The sequence below is a fragment of the Tursiops truncatus genome, chromosome 2, assembly GCF_011762595.2.
Source record: "Tursiops truncatus isolate mTurTru1 chromosome 2, mTurTru1.mat.Y, whole genome shotgun sequence".
NCBI lineage: Eukaryota > Metazoa > Chordata > Mammalia > Artiodactyla > Delphinidae > Tursiops > Tursiops truncatus.
Genome location: NC_047035.1, coordinates 139,463,300 through 139,484,584, shown reverse-complemented (window position 1 = coordinate 139,484,584; position 21,285 = coordinate 139,463,300). Strand labels below are relative to the sequence as shown.

Below are 21,285 nucleotides of genomic sequence, written 5' to 3'. Positions count from 1 at the left end.
GGCCCCGCCCCTTGTCTACCACCGCCTCTGACGCAAGACTGGGGCGGGGCAGCCGACAGCGGATTCCCGAGCCTAGACCCACCCCTCTCCGGAGACTGCGCCTGCGCGCGCTCGGGACGTCTGCTGCGCGATGACCGTGAGTGGTCCAGGGACCCCCGAGCCCCGGCCCGCCGACCCCGGGGTGCGTACCCATCTCCCTGCGCCATCAGCACTTCGCACCTGCTCTGACCATTCTCGGGCCTCCTTCTCCCTCAATCTTGGCCCTCCATGGGACCCACCCGCGACCCCCAGGCTCCTCTGCCCCTAGCTCCCCGGCTCACCCTGAGCCCACCTCGGACGTTTCCACCCCTTCCCTCCACAGGCCAGCTCAGTGGAACAGTTGAGGAAGGATGGCAACGAGCTGTTCAAATGCGGGGACTACGAAGGCGCCTTGACGGCCTACACTCAAGCCCTGGGTCTGGGCGCAACGCCCCAGGACCAGGCCATTCTGCACCGGAACCGGGCCGCCTGCCACCTCAAGCTGGTGAGCGAGCCGGCTGCTCTTCCCCTAGCCTGCCCGGACCCCTGTTGGCGCACCTCGCCGCTGCTTGGGCCCCGACTGGACATTCGCCTTCTCAGGCCACCCACACTTGTTACACGTCTTTTGGGTCTCTAGGTGGTGGGGGAACCTGGTGACTAAGGAAAACAGCTTTGTTGCCCAGTTGTGCCCGAGAAAGGAGATGACCAGCCTCTCAGGCCTGTTCTTCTCTTACAGGAAGATTACGACAAAGCAGAAACCGAGGCATCCAAAGGTAGGGGAATGTGGCCCTTGTGTGGAGCTGTGGGACTTCTGGGGTGGGCAAGGATTCTGGGACCACTGCACCGTCACTTTCTCCTCCTCCTTTCACCCCTGAAACACATCTGCCTTTTTTCTTTCCCACTTCCTGGGGCATTTCCTTTTCCGCAGCTACCCTCACCTTTTCTGAGGCTGAAGTACTGAGCCCCACATCCGTCCCCCCACCTTCCTCTGCCCCTCGAGATCTTTCCCTGCTGCTCTTGCCTGGAGATGGTGGCCTCATGGGTGCTGACAGAGCTCCTGTTTGTGCTCAGCCATTGAAAAGGACGGTGGGGATGTCAAAGCACTTTACCGGCGGAGCCAAGCCCTAGAGAAGCTAGGCCGCCTCGACCAGGCCGTCCTTGACCTGCAGAGATGTGTGAGCCTGGAGCCCAAGAACAAAGTTTTCCAGGAGGCCCTGCGGAACATCGCGGGCCAGATTCAGGAGAAGGTGTGTGAGTAATTGAGAGAGCGAGGCATTGACCAGTGGTAGAGGGGCACTGATAAATGGATCTGGATCACGTGTGTAAACACAGTTCTCTGGAAGGGGGATGCTGATGGCGAATGACCTTATAGAATGTTCAACCTTGCCAGTGGTTACGTAAAAGCAAATTAAAAGAACAGCAAGGTGCTGTTCTTTTTGATGGTCTGTTTGGCAAACATTTAAAGTTTGTACGCATTGCTAGAAGGAGGGAGACACATTTAAGGGGTGAGGTTGCGGGAGGACGTAGGCTCGTTCATGACTGCTGGAGGGGGTATAAATTGGTACAGCTCCTTTGCAGAGTCCTTTAGCATACCTTTGGAGTATAATTGCTTTACAGTGTTGTGTTAGTTTATGCTTTATAACAAAGTGAATCAATTATACATATACATATATTCCCATATCTCTTCCCTCTTGCGTCTCCCTAGCATATCTCTTAAAATTTTAAATGAGCATGTCCTGTGATTCAGTATGTTTACTTCTTGCTATCTCCCCTAGAGAAGCCTTGCCTGTGTACACAAGCAGGTGTGTGTTTGTTTGTTTCAGCCTTGTTTGTAGTAATGAAAAATTGGAACTTGCTTAAATGCCCAGCAGTAGGGGAATGGCTAAATAAACTGAGTGACATCCTTACTACAGACTCCTATGCAGTAGTTGCTAAGAATAGGCAGATCAACACATATGGACGTGGAAAGCTGACACTTGTTAAGTGAAAAAAAAGCAAAACATATAATAACGTATAGTATAATACCGTTTATGTTAAAATGATCCCCCCCACGAAATGCACTCAAAATAACACCAATTTTTTTCCATGGGTACAGTTGGGTATGTAAACACAAAGAAAAATATTTTAAAAGACGTGCATCAAAATGATGACTGTGACTGCTAGGGAAAGGAATAGGATCGAGAGGACTTTTCAAAAGAGATTTTGCTTCATTTGGTTGTTTTTTTAAATAGACATTGTGTGATACACATACTTCAAAATTAATTTAGGAGAAAATAATCTAAAGATTGTCATGAACTATTATCAAGCTTGAATTAGCCAGATAATTTGGTGTTAAAATTCTGACCCAGTGGAAGCAAGTAATATGATGGCAAACACCTTATCAAAAGGTTGAGACCTGGGAAAGCAGACTATTTTACTCTCAGTGTCAGCTCTGTCTGATCAGCTGGGGCTGCTTAGAATCCTGTGTTGAGAAAGATTAGGAAGCAGGTTGCCTGGGTCTAGGAGAACGTGTTGTGCCATGAACCACGTCTGCCGTGGCTGCAGGAGGGGAAGCGGGGAGCGGCACACATGCTAGGCATGTGCTGCTGTCCATACCCAGGACCCTAGGGAGGGAGAGGGCCTAGGATGAGCTTGGTCATTCAGATTATTTTTTTAAAAATATCAAAAAGAGAATCCTTGACTTAAAAGGCGTGTCAGCAGCTACCTCGTGACTTGCTGGCTCCCTTGCAGGAGGTATAAATATTGGTTCAGCGCCACGGGCAGTGCACCCAGGCTGCCACAACGTACATGGCCCCCCTGGGAGTGGGTTGCCTCATGGCTAACAGGACGCCACCCCTTCTGAATGGCCCTGCCTTCAACATCAGTGCTGCCCCCGCTGCCCAAGTGGGAAATAGCTCAGAGAAGAAAACAGCTGCGGGGAGTTTGGGAGGAGCTGCCAGGCAAGTCTCTTCCTGCCCAAGGTAGCTTGGTGCGAGGCCTAAGCCCAGGCATCCTACTGTGCCTCCCGGAGTCAGGAGCCAGGCCCTGGGAGGGGCCGGAGAGAACAAAGAGGGAATGTGTTGTCTCCAGTCAAGAGAGGCAGTTCCTCCCATGCTTTGCTGATTTGTCGTAGGTGAGTTACATGTCTTCGACGGATGCCAAAGTGGAGCAGATGTTTCAGATATTATTGGACCCACAAGAAAAAGGCACTGAGAAAAAGCAAAAGGTATGGAACTGTGTGAGTGGGAGATGAACTCCCCTGTGTGCTGATGTTGGCCCTGGGAGCCCCTGCTGGCCTGGCCTGCTGCACGGCGCTCCTTAGATCGGGCAGCTGGGCTCACAGAGCCTGGGTGGGAGCTCAGAGGGCCTGGGGCCTAAGTGTGAGCCAGGGAGAGGGAACCAGAGTTCCCGAAGCACCTTGTTGGTGCTTAGGTCCTGTGCTAGGAGTTGGGTGTACAGGGGTGACTGAGGCACTGTTTCTGCCCTTCAGGCTTTGCCAGGGACTCAGGACTCCATTTATTCTAACCCTCAATGCCAAGAGCAAGCTCTTTGCTCTACTTACAGAAGAGGAAGCTGAAGTTCACAGAGGTTAAGTTTATGGCCAAGGTCACTCAGCTGCTAAGTGGAAGCAGTGAGGTCCAGAGCTCAGGGCGTCTACTCGCCCTGCCCTGTGCCGTGTACAGTGTTCACGTTATGTGCACTTCCTTTGACGCAGGCATCTCAGAACCTGGTGGTGCTGGCCCGGGAGGATGCTGGAGCTGAGAAGATCTTCCGGAGCAACGGGGTTCAGCTTTTGCAGCGCCTGCTGGACACGGGAGAGCCCGACCTGATGCTGGCGGCCCTGCGCACACTAGTTGGCATTTGCTCTGAACACCAGTCACGGGTGGGTGGGGCGAAGGGTCTAGTTACTGCCTCAGTCAGTCTGTCTGTCCACCCACTCTTCCGCCTGTCATCTTATAAGGTAAAATATAAGGAGATATGTAACGAGAGACAAAATTAAAATGACACAAAAAGACCACTGACAAAGTTTGGGACAAAGTGCGGCCAGGAAAGAGCGAAAGCAGCCCACTGACACCCTGAGCACTTTTTTTTTCATTTATTTTATTTTTGGCTGCGTTGGGTCTTTGTTGCTGTGCACGAGCTTTCTCTAGGTGCGGCGAGCAGGGGGCTACTCTTCATTGCGGTGCACGGGCTTCTCATTGCAGTGGTTTCTCTTGTTGCGGAGCACGAGCTCTAGGCGCACGGGCTTCGGTAGTTGTGGCTCACGGGCTCTAGAGCACAGGCTCTGTAGTTGTGGCGCACGGGCTTAACTGCTCTGCGGCATGTGGGATCTTCCCGGACCAGGGAACTCTCCTGCGGCAGATCACAGAGACACCTGGTCATTGATCCCCTCGTTGTCCGTGTGGTAAAAGCAAGCTGCATGCAAAGAGCAGGGCACCTGTCCTTCCCTCACCATCAAGCTGGCATTTCCCTTGGACAGGGGTCCTCACAGTGCTTGATGTGGTCAGTGATGTGACCCACAGCAACTTTACCATCGAGACCAGATATGTAGGGCAGGACCCTGAGATGGTTCTCAGTGTAGACTGTGGGTGTCCTGCACAGACGGTTCAACAAGAACAGCCCTGCCCCAGGCCGGTGTCACAAAGTCCATACTCTGGTTCTTGCCTGAACTGACTGGACCTAGGGAACAGGGACTTGACCCTTGGTTGCTTTTAGAGGAGCCCACAGTTCCTAGATCAGGGGTGGAAATGTGAAACATTCTATGAACACTTCAGGCCAAGATCGGGCTCTATTTCTGGGTCTCCCAGGACTAGGAACGGTAAAGCCGCGTGAATTCCGCCTGCCTCCTCTAGCCTTCCTGCCCATCCCTGTTGTGAATGAGGATGGACCCAAGTAGACATTCGGGGTTTTTCCAGCTCAGAAATGGGCGTAGAGGCCTTGTGGTTCGTTCCATGTATGTCCACATCCCCAGGATGTAGACAGAACCTCAGGGTTGGTATCAGGGAGGAATGAGGTATCCCTGGGCCAGGTAGTCAGGTAGCTTTGTCCAGGCTTATGTTTCTCCTTCCTGGGGAGACACGAACCAAAGCAGCTGCCTTCAGAGCCACAGTATTCCTTGTCTTTTCTGATTGGAGCCGAGGAGAGAGAGAGTGGGGGAGTCCCCTGGAATGTTTCTTTAGGAAGCCCTTCCAACAAGATAATCCTGGCATTGCCCCGGCCTCACCCTCAGCAGGCCCACTTTGCTTTCACGGGGAGCTGCTCTTTCACCCACATGTTTTCTCCCCTCTGGCCACCCTCTCTGACCCCCAGTTAGGGATCTCCACGGCTGCCCTTCACCAACTGGAAGCTCTGCCCACTTCTTTCCCACCCAGACAGTGGCGACCCTGAGTGTGCTGGGAACTCGGAGGGTGGTCTCCATCCTGGGCGTGGAAAACCAGGCCGTGTCCCTGGCTGCCTGCCACCTGTTGCAGGTTATGTTTGATGCCCTCAAGGAAGGCGTCAAGAAGGGCTTCCGTGGCAAAGAAGGCGCCATCATCGTGGGTGAGTGGAAGCAAGTCTGTGTCCTGTGGTGTGGCTCTCGTGGAGAGGAAGGGGCTGAGCCAGCCAGGCCAGCTGCAGCCGCAGGTTGTTCAGGAATACGGCTTGTTGACAGTATCTTACTCGAGGTTCTAAGTAGCCAGGGCGCCTCGGGGAAGGCTGGAAACCAGTGCTCAGGCTGCAGGTCCCCTCTCTCTACCGGGGAAGTTGGGGCTAGGCCACTGGAGAGCCCACTAATGTCTTCTTGTTGCCAGATCCCGCCCGGGAGCTGAAGGTCCTCATCAGTAACCTCTTGGAGCTACTGACTGAGGTGGGGGTCTCAGGCCAAGGCCGAGACAGTGCCCTGACCCTCCTGATTAAAGTGGTGCCCCGGAAGTCTCCTAAGGACCCCAACAACAGCCTCACCCTCTGGGTTATCGACCAAGGTAGGTGATAGAGTCTTAAAAGGAGAGAAAAAGGGAATTCCCTGGTGGTCCAGCAGTTAGGACTCTGCGCTTTCACTGCCGAGGGCCTGCGTTCGATCCCTGCTCCGGGAACTAAGATCCTGCAAGCTATTGTGGCATGGCATATAAGTAAATAAATAGGTAGGTAGATAGATAAATAAATACAGAGAGACAGAGAAAGATCAAGTATGTGTTGCATCTTGCTCGGGTAGCTGGACCTGTTCGTCTCCAGGAGGGATTGCACCCAGCGTGTGTCTGCACTGAAGTGCATGCGGCCTGCACTGTACCCTTAGGGAACATTGGCCCCTTCAGCCGTGTTCGTGTGCACCTGCACGCACGTCGAGCGGGCCCACGAGCAGGTTAACAGGGAGGCCGGGTCAGCTTTCTGTGTCTGAAGTTTTTTCAATGAGTGCGTGTTACTTCTATATGCAGGGCGAATATTCTTCAAGTTTAATATATAAAGCCATACTGCTCTTTTCCCTTAAAAGATAAATTAGGAAGGGTTGGCAAAGTCCCAGCCTGAGTCCATCTGTTGGGTACTCGTCTTTTCTTGTTATCCCAATTATCGTGTGAGGCGTGGATGTTGTTTTCCCCTTCAGTTTTACAGATGAGGAACCTCCAAACCCTACAGCATTCACCCCCACGGGCAGCGCCTGCATGCAGACCTTACTTCTGAGGTCCTTGCCTGACCCCACGCCTGCCCCCAGCCCACCGGCTTCTGTGAGCCTGTCTGCACTCTGACCTCGGGCCAGAGTGGTCCTGCCTTTGCATGCATCTCCCAGGAAACCTCTTCCCTTTGCTTATACGGGTTGGAACTCATGTTCTGCTGTCTAAATAGGGTGTCTTTTCAGGTCTGAAAAAGATTCTGGAGGTGGGGGGCTCCGTGCAGTACCCTCCCGGGGAGCTCACAGTGACAGCAAACAGCCGTATGAGCGCCTCCATTCTCCTCAGCAAGCTCTTCGATGACCTGAAGTGTGATGCCGAGAGGGAGAACTTCCACCGACTCTGTGAAAACTACATCAAGTAAGGGAAGCCTCCTATTGCCAGGGTACCTGCGAGAGTTCTGACTCTTTGGGGAGGGACAGCAGTGAAAGGTTTCCCACAAGGAGAGCAGCCTTGGGGAAGACTAGCTGGGGCCAGACAGAGTGGTCCCAAGGGCCACATCTTGTTCCAGAGTGACCTCCCCAGGGACATTCTTTCTCAAATCAGTTCTCTAGCGCAACAAATGTCCTCAAGCACATAGTGTTCACTGAGCACTTACTGTGTGTCCGTTCTGACACAGCAGTGCAGCATGACAGTCCTTAAGGAGCTCACAGCTAGGAGAAGACGAGTCAGGAAATAAGCAGCACAAGTTCAGATCTTAGTGAGTACAGGGAAGGAGACAACAGGGTGGTGTGAGTGAGAGTGACCTACATTAGGTGGCGTGTCATCAGGGGAGGCGCGAATGAAAGCCTCGATAAAGAACGCCAGCGACTGCCATCCAGAGGAGGTCCTCGTCTTCCCATTGGCAGTTTTTCTTTTCTTCTTTTTTTTTTTTTTTTTTTTGACTGCTCCATGCAGCTTATGGAATCTTAGTTCTCTGACCAGGGATCAAACCCGGGCCCCCCCCGGCAGTGAAAGCCCAGAATCCTAACCACTGGACCACCAGGGAATGCCGGCAGCTTTTCTTGCTGTTGCTGCCCAAGTAGTGCAGATGCCCAGCCATTGGAGGGGAAGGGAGGGAAGGGGAGTCCCCTTATGCTGGCTTTGATGTGACAGCTGCCACCCTGTACCCCTCAGGAGCTGGTTTGAGGGCCAAGGGCTGGCTGGGAAGCTGCGGGCCCTCCAGACGGTGTCCTGCCTCCTGCAGGGCCCGTGTGATGCCGGCAACCGGGCCCTGGAGCTGAGTGGCGTCATGGAGAGTGTGATCGCTCTATGTGCCTCGGAGCAGGAGGAGGAGCAGCTGGTGGCCGTGGAGGCCCTGATCCACGCGGCCGGCAAGGCCAGGCGGGCCTCGTTTATCACGGCCAACGGCGTCTCGCTGCTGAAGGACCTGTACAGGCGTGGCGAGAAGGACAGCATCCGCATCCGGGCGCTGGTGGTGAGACGGGCGGGCCTGGGCTGGGCAAGCGGGCAGCCAGGCAGGGGCCCCGGGCTGGCTGGTGTCTCAGGGTGCAGCACCAGCACACGCTGGGTGACAGTATGGGAAGTGCAGGGCCTTGTCGAGGCCGGAGGCAGGGGCCCTGGCTCCTACTACCACAGGGCTCATGGTCGGGTCAGAGAGATGAGCCTCGTACAGAGAGGACACCTGAGAATGCAGGGCGGCCCGGGCTGCCCCCTGCGGGCAGTGGGAGCGGCTCCAGGAGGAGACGATGGAGGACACACTGGGCAGGCGGGTCAGAGGGCTGTGTGGACAGGCTGGGCCAGCAGGCGGCCCCAGGAGCAGGTGGTGTGGGGACTGCCTGGCCTCCCTGAGCCTGTTGCAGCCCTGCACCTTGAGGAAGCTGGTCCTCCTCCTTGGAGCACTTAGTCCTGGGTTTCTCCATTCCGTGAGGATCCTGGCCTGGGCCAAGGTACCCATCTTCTCCCCACATGGATCTTAGTTCCATCTGTAAAGAGCTTCCTTCTATGACGTGGAAAGAAAGAGCAAATCCCAGTGTGATCGGGCCGGGTTGGGGCCCAGGCCAGCATGGTGGTCAATATGTCAGTCTCTACCAGATGCCATGTCACGTGGCCACCCCAGTAGGTGATTTTGCTGCCCGGTGCTCCAGGTGGTAACCTGGTGGCGGTGTGCATGGCCTCCAGAGAGCCTGACAGAGTGCCCAGGGGGGAGCCCACGCCAGCTGTGGAGGAGCCCTGCTCTGCCTCCGTCCCTCGGCCAGCAGCTGGTTCTCACCTCTTCCACCAGGGACTCTGTAAGCTCGGCTCGGCCGGAGGGACCGACTTTAGCATGAAGCAGTTTGCTGAAGGCTCCACACTCAAACTGGCCAAGCAGTGTCGAAAGTGAGTCATTTAGCACTGTTGTGGCTCCCGACCTGTCAGCCAGACCTCAAAAGAGGAGGGTGGGGCCTCCTCACTGCCCTGTCCTCCCCCAGGCAGGCCCTCCTGCGCTGCTGTGTGAACTGCTTCTGTCTGTGGCGGGGATGCCCCAGCCCCTGGCTTTTCCCCCTTGGTCCTGGTGTACCCCTCCTGTCCCCCCACCTTTCTGATGGTCATCTGTGCCCTGCATGCCCCCAGGTGGCTGTGCAATGACCAGATCGATGCGGGCACTCGGCGCTGGGCGGTGGAGGGTCTGGCCTACCTTACCTTCGATGCCGATGTGAAGGAGGAGTTTGTGGAGGATGAGGCTGCGCTGAAGGCTCTGTTCCAGCTCAGCAAGGTAGCTCCATGGGTTCCTGCAGTCGTCCGGGGACACTGTCTAGGGTTAGAGCTTACGGGGCTTTCTTGGCAGGTCTTGGCCAATGGCTTTTGTGACCCCACAGAGAGGGGGGCTGGTAGCCCGAGTGGCCGCTCTGTGTGGCGTGGGTGTACTGGCCTGCGCCAGCAGGGTCGGAAAGGACGATCTCTTAGGAGGAGTTGGGGTGGTCAAGTGTGTGAGCTCCCAAAGTCTGGGGCCACCCTCGGGCCTTGGCGGTGCCCAGATTCATCCTGGTGCCCACGTGGTCCAGCTGAGGGTAGAACTGGGAGCCTGGGCAGCGCTTATCCCGGTGCTACTATTCCCCCCGGGATGGCCGCTGATGGCCCCTCTGCCCCCGGCAGTCCGAGGAGAGGTCGGTGCTCTTTGCAGTGGCCTCGGCGCTGGTGAACTGCACCAATAGCTACGACTACGAGGAGCCGGACCCCAAGATGGTGGAGCTGGCTAAGTACGCCAAGCAGCACGTGCCCGAGCAGCACCCCAAGGTGAGGGGGCTGCTAGGAGGGGTTTGGGGGCCTCCGTGTCACTGGGGCCAGTTGACCCGAGACATCCACAGCAGATGAGCCTTCTGTTTAAGCGGGTTTCCTTCCCTTTGTTTTCATGCTCATCAATTTGTGCCATGAGGAGGGTTCCCCTTTCCCTGCCTAATCGGCCGAGGCCCCTGTGCTCAGCTGCCTCCTCCCCCAGGACAAACCGAGTTTCGTGCGGGCTCGAGTTAAGAAGCTGCTGGCGGCTGGTGTGGTGTCAGCCATGACGTGCATGGTGAAGACCGAGAGCCCTGTGCTGACCAGTTCCTGCAGGGAGCTGCTCTCCAGGTGAGCCTGCCCCAGCTACACCAGACCTGCTGCAGCCCGTCAGCCTCCAGGCTGCTGATGGAACTACAGCGGGAGCAGGTCCTGGTGCCGTGGGCCCCTCAGAGCAGGGGGCCACCCGCATGGCGCCCTTCTTTTGCTGAGCCCAGGAGTGGAGGGTCTGCCTGCCAGAGCCCGGGCCGGCCCGTCCAGCACAGCCTTCTCCCCACAGGGTCTTCCTGGCTTTGGTGGAGGAGTTCGAGGACCGTGGCACCGTGGTTGCTCAGGGAGGGGGCAAGGTAAGCGGGCTTACAGACTCCTTCCCGATGGCATGTAAAACATCACTGAGTGGCTGCTACACCAGAGATCAGTGTTGGGTGTGGGACGGAGAAGTATTATTAGCGACCAGCAGGAATGTCTTCCTGCTGAGTGAGAGATGCTGGGGGCCGGGGGTGGGGGGCGGTGGGGCTTTTTAGAGCCCCGGACTTTGTGCCTATTAGGGTCCTGAGCTCTCCTCCTTTCCCTTGTGTCATTGACCTCCATGGCTCTGGTGCCGGGCACAATCCACATCTGTCCCTTAATAGTTGTTTCGGGAAGTGTTTGGGTAGCTTACTGGGAGGCCTCAGAGAGATGAGAGGGTGGGAGTGGGAGTATCATTGTCAAGCCTGGGGAGAGAATGGCAGGGAAAGGTGAGGGCAGCACAGTCAGGGCCTCAGAGCCTCGTGGTTTGGGCCTTATGTTCCCGGGCACATCTTGGACACTGATGGGCTTGTCCCTACAGGCTCTGCTCCCGCTGGCCCTGGAAGGCACTGACGTGGGGCAGACGAAGGCAGCCCAGGCTCTTGCCAAGCTCACCATCACCTCCAACCCAGAGATGACCTTTCCCGGTGAGCGGGTGCGTATCTTTCTGCCCCAGCGCTGGCCTGTCCTCCACCCCCTCACAGGGCCCTGACGGCCTTTGACCCGAGCTGCGGCTCCTCCTTGGGGAAGTGTCAGCTTTGCTGAGCCCTGGGGGTGGGAAGGGCAGGCTTCTTTTTGGGGCTGGACTCCCTCCCATCTGCAGGGCCGATGGGGTTGGGGAAGCTGGGGCGCATAGCCCTGACAGGTGGGTGCGTATCGCAGATCTACGAGGTGGTCCGGCCCCTCGTCTCTCTCCTGCACCTCAACTGCTCCGGCCTGCAGAACTTTGAGGCACTCATGGCTCTAACAAACCTGGCAGGGATCAGCGAGAGGCTCCGGTAAGGTCCCTTGGGATGTGGGGCCTGGGCAGGGCATCATGGTTTGGACCATCCCCAGGAAAGCGCTTTACAGCGTGGAAAGCACTCCCCAGTCACTCACTTATTTGCTCCTCATGGTGACTCCTCTGCACCTTACAGCGGAGGAGACAGGCTGAGAGGCGTGACTTGTGCAGTGTCCCGTGAGATAGCAAGGGACTGGGCGATGACAGCGCAGACCCTGGAGTCAGGCTGCCTGGGTTCAAATCCTGGGTTCACTGTTTATTAGTGTATAACCTCACAAGTAACTTAACCCCTCTGTGCTTCAGTTTCCCCCTCTGTGAAATAGGATGGCTACAGTACCTAGCTCGTGGAGGAGCAGCGAGGAGGACTAAATGAGAAAATACGTGTAAAAGCATTTACTACATAGGTGCCTGGCTCCTGGCAATGTGCCCAAGCAGTACAGATTAGCTATTACTGCTGATTGTGACCTTGGGCCACTCAGTCTCCTCTTCTGCAAAATAGTAATAATGATAATTACACCTGCACCTTCACTGTAGGGCTGTAGCGAGGATTAAGTAAGGTAGTCCGAGTGCTGGGTCAGGGTGAGGGCTCGAAAGTTAGGTGTTAGCATTGCCATCATCACCACCTGGGTCTCCTAACTCCTACTTCAGAGCATTTCCCAAGGTCCTGTGCTATTTCCTAGGCCCAGTTAGAAGGCTGGAAACCACTGCCTGGTGGTTTCATCCCTGGTGCAGGAGGGTCTTTGGATATTGCCCAAGGAAATCCTTGGCCCCGGGTTTGATTGTGTGGGGAAACGGGTGGGGGTGATGGATGCCAGCGCTCTGGTGATGCCGACCCTCCACCCTTGGCCCCACAGGCAGAAGATCCTGAAGGAAAGGGCTGTGCCCATGATTGAGGGCTACATGTTTGAGGAGCATGAGATGATCCGCCGGGCAGCCACCGAGTGCATGTGTAACTTGGCCATGAGCACGGAGGTGAGGGTTGGTCCAGGAGGCGGTCATGGCAGGCAGGCACACAGAAGTACCTGTCCCTGGCTGGCCTTTGCCCCAGCTAACCTGGTGCACTCCCCGCTTCCGGCCACAGGTGCAGGATCTCTTTGAAGCCACGGGCAGTGACCGGCTGAAGCTGCTGGTGCTGTACAGTGGAGAGGACGATGAGCTGCTACGGCGGGCGGCTGCTGGGGGCCTGGCCATGCTCACCTCCATGCGGCCCTCGCTCTGCAGCCGCATCCCCCAAGTGGTCAGTGCCCCTTCTTGGTGGGGCGGGGGAGGTGGGCCAGGAGCCCCCAGCCAGGGTGTGTGAGTGAGTGCCCTGCCAGGGTTCCCTGATGCTCGGGGGTCACGCTGCCCTGTTTCCTGCAGACCACACACTGGCTGGAGATCCTGCAGGCCCTGCTTCTGAGCCCCAACCAGGAGCTACAGCACCGGGGTGCTGTGGTGGTGTTGAACATGGTGGAGGCCTCGAGTGAGATTGCCAGCACCCTGATGGAGAGCGAGATGCTGGAGATCCTGTCAGTGCTGGCTAAGGGCAAGGAGAGCCCAGTCATGAGGGCTGCCGCCGCTTGTCTGGGGAAAGCAGTGGAATATGGGCTTATCAGACCCAGCCAGGATGGAAAGTGAGGACCTGCCTCTCACACACGCTACCTATCGCAGCACAGGGAGCGAGGACAGACATGGCCTTGGCTGGTGGGTGCTGGGGTGTCTCCTGCCCAGCTGCCCTTTGATGTCCTCTGTTCTGAGTCAGGGGCCATGTTCACAGCCCTGCTTTGCCAGCACTGCCTCCAGCCTCACGCAGCAGGGAACTTTTCCTGTACTACTTAGACAGCTGGGAACGGGGAAGGTGCGTCCTAACTCAGCCTGTGGATTCTCTGCACTGGGAAGGACCCAGCTGTGAGCCTCACCAGCTGTGAGCCTCACCTGAGCCTGCTGGCAGGTCCACTCCTCATCCTCTAATAAAAAGTGTGTGGAACTCAAATATGTGCCCAGTCAGTGGGCAGGGAGGGCTGGCTGTGGGCCAGAGCGTGGGCAGGAGCTGGGCATGGCTGAGCGTGTGGGCAGCTTTTCAGCAGCACAGCCACCTCTGTGGAAGGAATCCAATGAATTCCCACCCCAGGGCCCGCTGAATTGCCTTTTAATCCTTGTAGAGGGCCAAAGGGTAAATGTAAGCAAATCAATAAAGTATCCAGTCGCATGGAAACACATGCATTAGGCTTTTCAATACTTCTCCTTTATTTATTTGTGGCTGCTTTGGGGTCTTCCTTGCTGTGTAGGCTTTCTCTAGTTGCAGTGAACGGGGGCTAACGGGGGCTACTCTTCGTTGCGGCGCGCGGGCTTCTCATTGCGGTGGCTTTTCTTGTGGCGGAGCACAGGCTCCAGGCACGCGGGCTCAGTAGTTGTAACTCAGGGGCTGTAGAGCGCAGGCTCAGTAGTTGTGGCGCACGGGCTTAGTTGCTCCGCCGCATGTGGGATCCTCCTGGACCAGGGCTTGAACCCGTGTCCCCTGCATTGGCAGGTGGATTCTTTAACCACTGTGCCACTATGGAAGCCCACTTCTGCCTTTGTATTGAGAGTTTTCAGTGACCTCCAGTCAGGCAGAGCTCGGGATATGGGGGTGGGAAAGCCCTGAGGGAAGCTCCAGTAGCTGAGCGGGGTTGGAGCTAAGCTTGGACCGCTGCGGGCATCCCCACCTGCCTGGGCGGGTGGCCCCTTGAGAGCCTGCTTCCGCTCTCTGCAGAGCGGACTAAGCCCAGCTTGACTCTCATTGGCTTAACGGAGGTAAGTGACAGATCCCGAGCCAATGGAAGGTAAAAACTGCCCAGCACCCGCCTAATTCGGGTGCTGCTTCTAAGGCCTCAGGCCCGCGCGTGTCCAGTAGCTAGCTGCCGCCATCCCAGACAGAGAGGACTGACAGGCGGCGCCCGTCAGTGGGGTCGCTTGTCGCCAACCCCTTAGTTCTTTCTGATCGTCCCCCAAGTGTTTCTAATACTCCGCGGCCCCGCGCGTGCCTGCGGAGGACGGGACCATCTGGCCCAACGAGCCCACGCCCACCGAAGGTTTCGCCCACTCCCCGCCGGAGGCCGCAGCAGCCTAGCGTAGGCCTTGGGACCGGTTTGATTGAGCTAGGACTGGACAGGCCGCGGCGGGGATCGCCGGAACCGAGGTGAGCTTGTCCGAAGGCTGTCCTCCCCGCGCGGTGACATCACCCCTCTCTCTGGTGATTGGCCCCGGGGAGGCGGCGGCAGCCAATGGGCGCCTTGCTCAGGGCGCGGCTCTTCAAACCTTTTCTTCTTGCGGCTGCCAGCCAGGTCCTGGGCTGGGTGGTGACTCGTTCTTGGGTGGCCGCCCTGCGCCCCGGCCTTTCCTCCTCCCTCAAGACTGCCCATCGGAAGGAGCTGCCTGAAGGGGTGGAGGGCACAGGGTCAAGATTAAGGTCAGAGGCTTACTAGGGCTGGGATTTGACCCGGAAGGGGTAGGAGCCCAGGCCCGGGTCAAGGAGAGATCCAGGACCTGACTTCACAGGCTTGAAAATGCCAGTGAAATTCTGATCAAGCCGAACATGCTGTACGGAAAAAGTGGCCTTACCGTGCCACTCGACTGTGCGTTTGTCTCCCCATTTATGCGTGAGCTCCTTGGAAGTAGACATCGGTCCTTCTCAATGACTTAGCCTAAGGGATCAATAAATGCATGTGGAACGAATAAATGACTAGATAAGGTCCAGTTGAAATTGTGTTTATATAGGTCCCTGAAAATCCAGTGGTCATTTTTATCAATTCTAAGTACTGGACTTAATAAGCTGATACCGTGTGCTTGCCATGGTAGGTGCCAACACTTGAACCCTTTATTTGCATCTGTTCCAAATAATTCTACAAGGTACGTACAAACATCACCTCTCCTACTCCCCAGCTTTGTGAAACTGAAGAAATTGAATTGGATTGAGAGAGTTTAACTAAATTGGCTGAGGACACAGGCACTGGTAGCTGCAGAGGCAAACATGTGAACCCTGGAACTGGTTCTAACCCGTACAGGGCATTGTCTCTCAAATGCTCTGCCTTCCACTGGTGGGAGGAGCACTGTATGTGGAAATGATGAGCCTTGAGTTCAGCCTTCTGCCCCTCTCGGTCCTAAGCTATGTGATTGTGTAAGGGTTACTTTCTCTGGGAGTCTCCGCTGTCAAATGGGGGCAATTCTAGTTCCCAAGATTACATGGGATAATGTGCCTGGCATTGGGAATTTGGAGGGGGAGGGACTCAGATCCTAGTCCAACGCCTAAGAGAGAAGCCATTTAAATACCTCGTGCCCAATCTGTGGGACAGCGAACTTGCTCGAGTCAAAAGGGAAGGCAGGAAAGGTGCCCCACTCTAGACAGCTCAGAATCTTCCTAAATCTGGCAGGACTTTAGCCAAGGCTCCCGCTCAGCGAATGTTGGTGGAACGCACATCGTCTGCCTCTGTGGTTAGGAGGATGGCATTTCCCCCATTTTACAGGTGAGGCAGCTTCAGTGTACCGCAAGGGCTCATCTGGAAGAATCTCTTCGAGTTCTAGCCTGAACCCTCCGTCCCGCCGGCCGCCGCAGCCAGGTCGCAGCCAGCAGAGGGCGCTGCCGGGCATGGCCGAGGAGCGTCGCGGGGCCTGGTTCGGCTTCGGTTTCTGCGGCTTCGGGCAGGCGCTGGGCTCGGGGCGTGGGCGCCAGGTACACAGCCCCGAGCCTCTGAGGGCGCCAGGCGCGGGCCTCGATGTCTGCCGCGTGAGCGCGAGCTGGAGCTACACCGCCTTCGTGACCCGTGAGCACCTCCTTCCGGCCCCATCCCGACCCCAGCCCCGGGTGCGTGTCCCGCCCCCTCCCCAGCCAGCTCTCCGCCCCCCGCAGGTGAAGGAGGCCGGGTGGAGCTGTCTGGCTTCGCGGTCGGAGCGGCGGGCGGCTGCAGGGACGCGTGGGCGTCGGAGGAGCTCCTGGTGGTGCTGCGCGCGGGGCCGGGACCCGGGGCCGGGACGGAGCTGCAGGCCTGGGCGCCCGGTTCGGCGCTGCGCGGGGAGCCCCTTTGGGCCCAGACCGTGCCGGAGGCCGAGCGGGAAGACGGACCGGTCGGCGATGAGACCCAGGCTGGGCCGCTGCCGCTGCTGCCCTGCGCTCGCGCCTACGTGAGCCCGCGACCGCCCTTCTACCGGCCTCTGGCCCCGACACTGCGGGCGCGCCGGCTGGAGCTGGGCGCTGAGCACGCGTTGCTGCTGGACGCGGCGGGCCAGGTGTTCTCCTGGGGCGGGGGCAGGTGAGGTGGGCCGGCTGGGCTTTTGCGGCGATGACGGGGTGGGGGTGGGGGGGTGCGGGTAAATGTGGCTCGGAGTGGGAGGTGAGCATACAGGGGGCAGGAGAGAGCAATTGGGGAGGGAAGGGGAGGGAAGGGGAAGGAGACCCCTTGGTGTAGTTGACTAGGGTCTCCCTTGCTCAGGCACGGACAGCTGGGCCACGGGACTCTGGAGGCAGAGCCGGAGCCGAGGCTGCTGCAGGCGCTGCAGGGCCTAACCATGGCTGAGGTGGCCGCAGGTGGCTGGCACTCTCTGTGTGTGAGTGGTGAGTGACCTAGTGCTTTTCCAAAACCAGCTCAAGGTCTCGTAGGCTCCAAACCTTTCTCCTTCTCTCGCAAATTGATGGGTGCCCTAGCCGGGCCTCCTCCCAAGCTCCTCCCACATCAGCCAGCCCAGTCATTCATGACTCCCTAACGCCTCTCAGATTCAGCCCCTCTGCTGCCACCATCACCCACTCGCACCCGGACTGTCACAGTTGTTTCCTGTCTTCTGTTACTGGTCTCACTACCCCTCCCCTCCGTCTGCCTCCAGCCAGGGCTGTCTTTCTAAAATACTCCCCAAGGGAGAATGAAGGGGTGAGGGGCAACCGAGCTAAGGAGAAAAAAAAGGCAGCAGTTGCCCGGGTGGCCGTGATGTGTGGCACACAGTGGACACTTGGACGCCCACCGGGAGGATGATGATGGTGAGTGTGAGCTCTGGTGGTGCCATGGCTGGTGACCCAGGACCAGAATGAGGAGTTTCACTTTAGATTGTGTTCACCACTCTGGCAGGTGATCCAGGTGTAGCTGATCTCTAGGCTGTTGGGTGCAGCTGGGAGCGAATGATCTTTGCAAGGATCTGCATTTGGGGCTCTGGCCTCCACTTATATCATTACCGACCAGGTCCTGATACGCAGCAAGCTAGACGCTGAGATGCCAGGTTTACAGCCAAGAAACACTTTGTTCACAAGGCAGCCAAGCGAGGAAATGGGAGAATAATAAGTCTCAGATCTGCCTCCCTGAAGGGAGTTGGGGTATTTATGGGATAAGCAGGGTGGTCTTAGGCGTGGGGAAAGGTGATTGGAGGTAGGGAAGAAGGTGAGGTAATCAGTGTTCTGAGTAGGCATATCTGGGTCACATGCGTCTGCATATTCAAAATGGAGGCGCTTTGGGAATTCCCTGGCGGTCCAGTGGTTAGGACTCGGCGCTTTCACTTCAGGGGCCCTGGTTCAGTCCCTGGTTGGGGAACTAAGATCCCACAAGCCGCGCAGTGTAGCCAAAACAAAAAAGTGGAGGCGCTTAGCATGATCTAAGGGTGGAGTTTTCCAGCCCTCTGACATCAAAAGGCCATCCACTGGACATCTGCACAGGCCCAGTTTTAGGGTCAGTGGCCCCAACTAGTCCCCAGCTGGCTTTCATTGGGCAGGAGCTGACTCCAAGTTCCTGTGAAACAACTGAGTTGCATGAAGCTGGGAAGGTATGCAATTAAAGAGAAAAAAAGAAAAATAATGAAAGTGAACTTAATCAGTGAAGGCACTTAACAAGCAAAGGGGTTTTAACAGGCTGTTCCCTCATCTGTTGTTCTGTAAGAGAAGTTCAAGAATTTCTATTAGTTATCAGCTTCTGTTAACTCTATGGGGCATGGTTTCACCAGGGGTCTTTAAAAGCTACCTATGCCTGTACTGTCCTGTCCATATTCACATGTAATGGGCCTGGGTCGGCAGCCAGGCTTGAGAATGAGTGGGCTGGAGGGAAGAGAAGAGAGGGCTGGAAGGTGAGCCCAATGGGAAGTCTCGCACTAAGGTCCAAAAGGCATTTGAGGCCTTGGTGTCGCATGGTTGGAGCACAGATGCTTCAGACCAGACCTCCCAGGTTCAAATCATTACCCTGCCCCTCGTGATCTTGGGCAGAGCACCTAACCTCTCTGTGCCTCAAGTTTTCTCTTGAATAAAATGGGGATATTGTGCTTAAAACAGTGGCACAGAATAAGCACTTGATAAAAATTAGCCACTGCTGTTAGTGAATTTTTAGCATAGGGCTGTTGCTCCGATCAACCAACTCCAGTGTTGTGAGAGCTTCCAGAGGCCTCCGGGGGAGGGGGAGGGTGCAATGGGTAAAGGGGTTGGCTGGATGGTGACAGATGAAAACTAACCTCTTGGTGATAAGCACACTGTAGTGCATACAGAAGTCAAAATATAATGCTGTACACATGAAACTTATATAATGTTATAAACCAATACCATCTCAGTTAAAACAACAGCTTTTTAAAAGGCCTTCAGTAGGACCGGTGGCAGGTAGGGCTGACGAAAGGGGCCTGGGCTCAGTGGATGTGAAAAAAAGACCACTGGGGAACTTCCAGGGCCACATTTCCAAACTGCACGCGGGGGGAGTGGGGGGTGCAATTTAACAAAAAAGGAAAAAATGAAAGTGGAGAGGAAGGGCCAGCAAGAGACTTCCTTTAAGAATAGGGTGACCTGGGCTTCCCTGGTGGCGCAGTGGTTGAGAGTCCGCCTGCCGATGCAGGGGACATGGGTTCGTGCCCCGGTCCGGGAAGATCCCACATGCCGCGGAGCGGCTGGGCCCGTGAGCCATGGCTGTTAAGCCTGCGCATCCGGAGCCTGTGCTCCGCAACGGGAGAGGCCACAACAGTGAGAGGCCCGCATAACGCAAAAAAAAAAAAAAAAAAAAAAAAAAAAGAATAGGGTGACCTGAAGGCACTTAAGGGGGAAGGGGCCCTGTTGAGACAAGGAAGCTGCTGGGCCCTGAGGAAAGCACTCTGCCTGGAGTGCTGACTTGGGCAGGGCAGTCAGGAGTTGTCTTTAGGGAACTAGTGGGGTGTAGTGGAGTCTGGATGGATGCCCATGCTTAGGAGGTGGAGGGGGCGAACACAGTCTGTTAATGGGGCCCCTTTATCTCTCTTTCAGAGGCTGGGGATATTTATATCTGGGGCTGGAATGAATCAGGGCAGCTGGCCCTGCCCACCAAGAGCCTGGCAGAGGATGGAAAGACAACCGCAGAAGGTGAGAGTCAATTCTTTTTTTTTGATATATTTTATTGAAGTATAGTTGATTTATGTTGTGTTAATTTCTGCTGTATGGGAAAATGATTCAGTTATACATATATGTATACATATTCTTTTCCATTATGGTTTATCACAGCATATTGCATACAGTTCCCTGTGCTACACAGTAGGACCTTGTTTATCCATTTATATATAATAGTTGACATCTGCTAATCCCAAACTCCCAATCCATCCCTCCCCCACCCCCCTCCTCCTTGGCAACCACAAGTCTGTTGGTGAGGGTCAATTCTTGATTTCCACACGTTTCTGTCATTCCTGACTCCTGGCCATATTGTTGGCCTGAGAGCTACAGTGCTCAAAAGGGTACGTGACATCCTTGGGACCCCAGGACACAATGAAGGACTCTGAGCCCCTTATGAGAGGGAGCACGGCAAGGCTGATGCCAGTGTCAGCACTACGTGCCCCACAAACCTGTCAACTCCAGCACTTCCCAGGGAATGTGGGGTTGGGAGCGATGGCTCTGGAGCTAGAGCAAGTGTGTCAGCTGTTGTAGTGAGTGAGTCAGTATATGAATGAGGTTTAGATCAGCGCTGAGTGTTCAGCAGCATTATCATCATCACTCTTATTACTTCTCTGAAGCCTCAGGACTGAATGAAGATGGTTCTGAAGTGAAGACAGTAGCCGGGGGTGAGGATGGAGCCCCCGCCCCCTTCATAGCTGTCCAGCCCTTCCCGGCTTTACTGGACCTCCCCCTGGGCTCAGATGCAGTCAAGGCCAGCTGTGGATCCCGGCACACAGCGGTGGTGACAAGTGAGTGGGGCTGGGTAGGCTGGTTCAGGATGGAGCGGGAGGTCCCTCCACCCCGCTCTCTAGCTGGTGGCTGCAGAAAAGGGTGTGGTCACCTAAACAACTACCATTTTAATTAAGCATCTTTGACATGTACTGAGTAGCTGCCCCACTCAGTACACTCCCACAGGGCTTTAACAGTGGCTCCCCAGCCTGTCAGGCCCCGAAGGTTCTTCCTTCTGGAGGGAGGCTAGTGTTGCCAGCCTTTCATCTGACAGCAGGGCTGTCCTAAACTCAGCAGCTGTCAGTTGCAGGCCAATCAGTCCGCATATAGGGAGGTGAACTTTTTCAGTTTGGATCCTTTATCACCCCAAATGTGACTAGACAGTTGTTAAAGAGAGAGAGGATACGTTTTGCTACGCCAAGTAAGTCTCGTGGTGACCAGAACATGCTGGCAGGCCGAGCTGGACAAATGCCTAGTCAAAAAGCAGTGGTGTCAGCCCCTTACTGTCCTTTTGCTGTCCTTTGGTTGCAGGAACGGGGGACCTCTACACCTGGGGCTGGGGTAAGTAAAAGGTTTGCTTTTGTGATGCTTAAACCAAGGGGAGGAAAGACCTGGGAGTAGAGGGCAGGTGACAACAGCCATGCAGAGAAGTGGAAGCAGGGGACTCGGCCTGACCATTGGGACTGAAAAGCTGTCTACTCCCTTCTCTGGAACAGATCTAGGCACACTAAGAGGGGCAGAGACCAGACAAGAGAGAAATAGCACAACATGTCAGTATTTCCCATCTACCT

At 55.9% G+C, this 21,285-nt stretch overlaps 2 protein-coding genes across 6 annotated transcripts in view; both read left to right on the top strand.

The window, feature by feature from the left end:
- Position 1: 1 nt before the first annotated feature.
- On the top strand, positions 2-13,618 carry UNC45A (unc-45 myosin chaperone A). Of its 2 annotated transcripts, none has more exons than XM_033852159.2 (20): positions 2-136; positions 362-523; positions 755-791; positions 1,090-1,265; positions 3,131-3,223; positions 3,713-3,880; positions 5,370-5,538; positions 5,790-5,960; positions 6,830-7,001; positions 7,758-8,058; positions 8,866-8,960; positions 9,195-9,336; positions 9,717-9,857; positions 10,060-10,187; positions 10,396-10,462; positions 10,945-11,058; positions 11,286-11,401; positions 12,258-12,375; positions 12,485-12,640; positions 12,763-13,618. In XM_033852159.2, exons 1-20 carry the CDS (start codon positions 131-133, stop codon positions 13,018-13,020), a joined length of 2,790 nt encoding a protein of 929 aa, XP_033708050.1. In that variant the 5' UTR covers positions 2-130; the 3' UTR covers positions 13,021-13,618. The 2 variants fall into 2 exon arrangements, with proteins under 2 accessions (XP_033708050.1, XP_033708049.1); XM_033852158.2 differs by having other exon boundaries at positions 69-181.
- Positions 13,619-13,763: 145 nt separating this feature from the next.
- Positions 13,764-21,285, top strand: part of RCCD1 (RCC1 domain containing 1) — a 48,014-nt gene continuing 40,492 nt past the window's right edge. For all 4 annotated transcript variants that reach the window (XM_073799864.1, XM_073799867.1, XM_073799866.1 and 1 more), the window contains exons 1-6: positions 13,764-16,181; positions 16,268-16,667; positions 16,848-16,969; positions 19,607-19,702; positions 20,344-20,514; positions 21,026-21,055. In XM_073799864.1, coding sequence (XP_073655965.1) covers positions 16,007-16,181; positions 16,268-16,667; positions 16,848-16,969; positions 19,607-19,702; positions 20,344-20,514; positions 21,026-21,055 — 994 coding nt within the window. In that variant the 5' untranslated portion in view covers positions 13,764-16,006. The remainder of the gene's footprint in view (positions 16,182-16,267; positions 16,668-16,847; positions 16,970-19,606; positions 19,703-20,343; positions 20,515-21,025; positions 21,056-21,285) is intronic.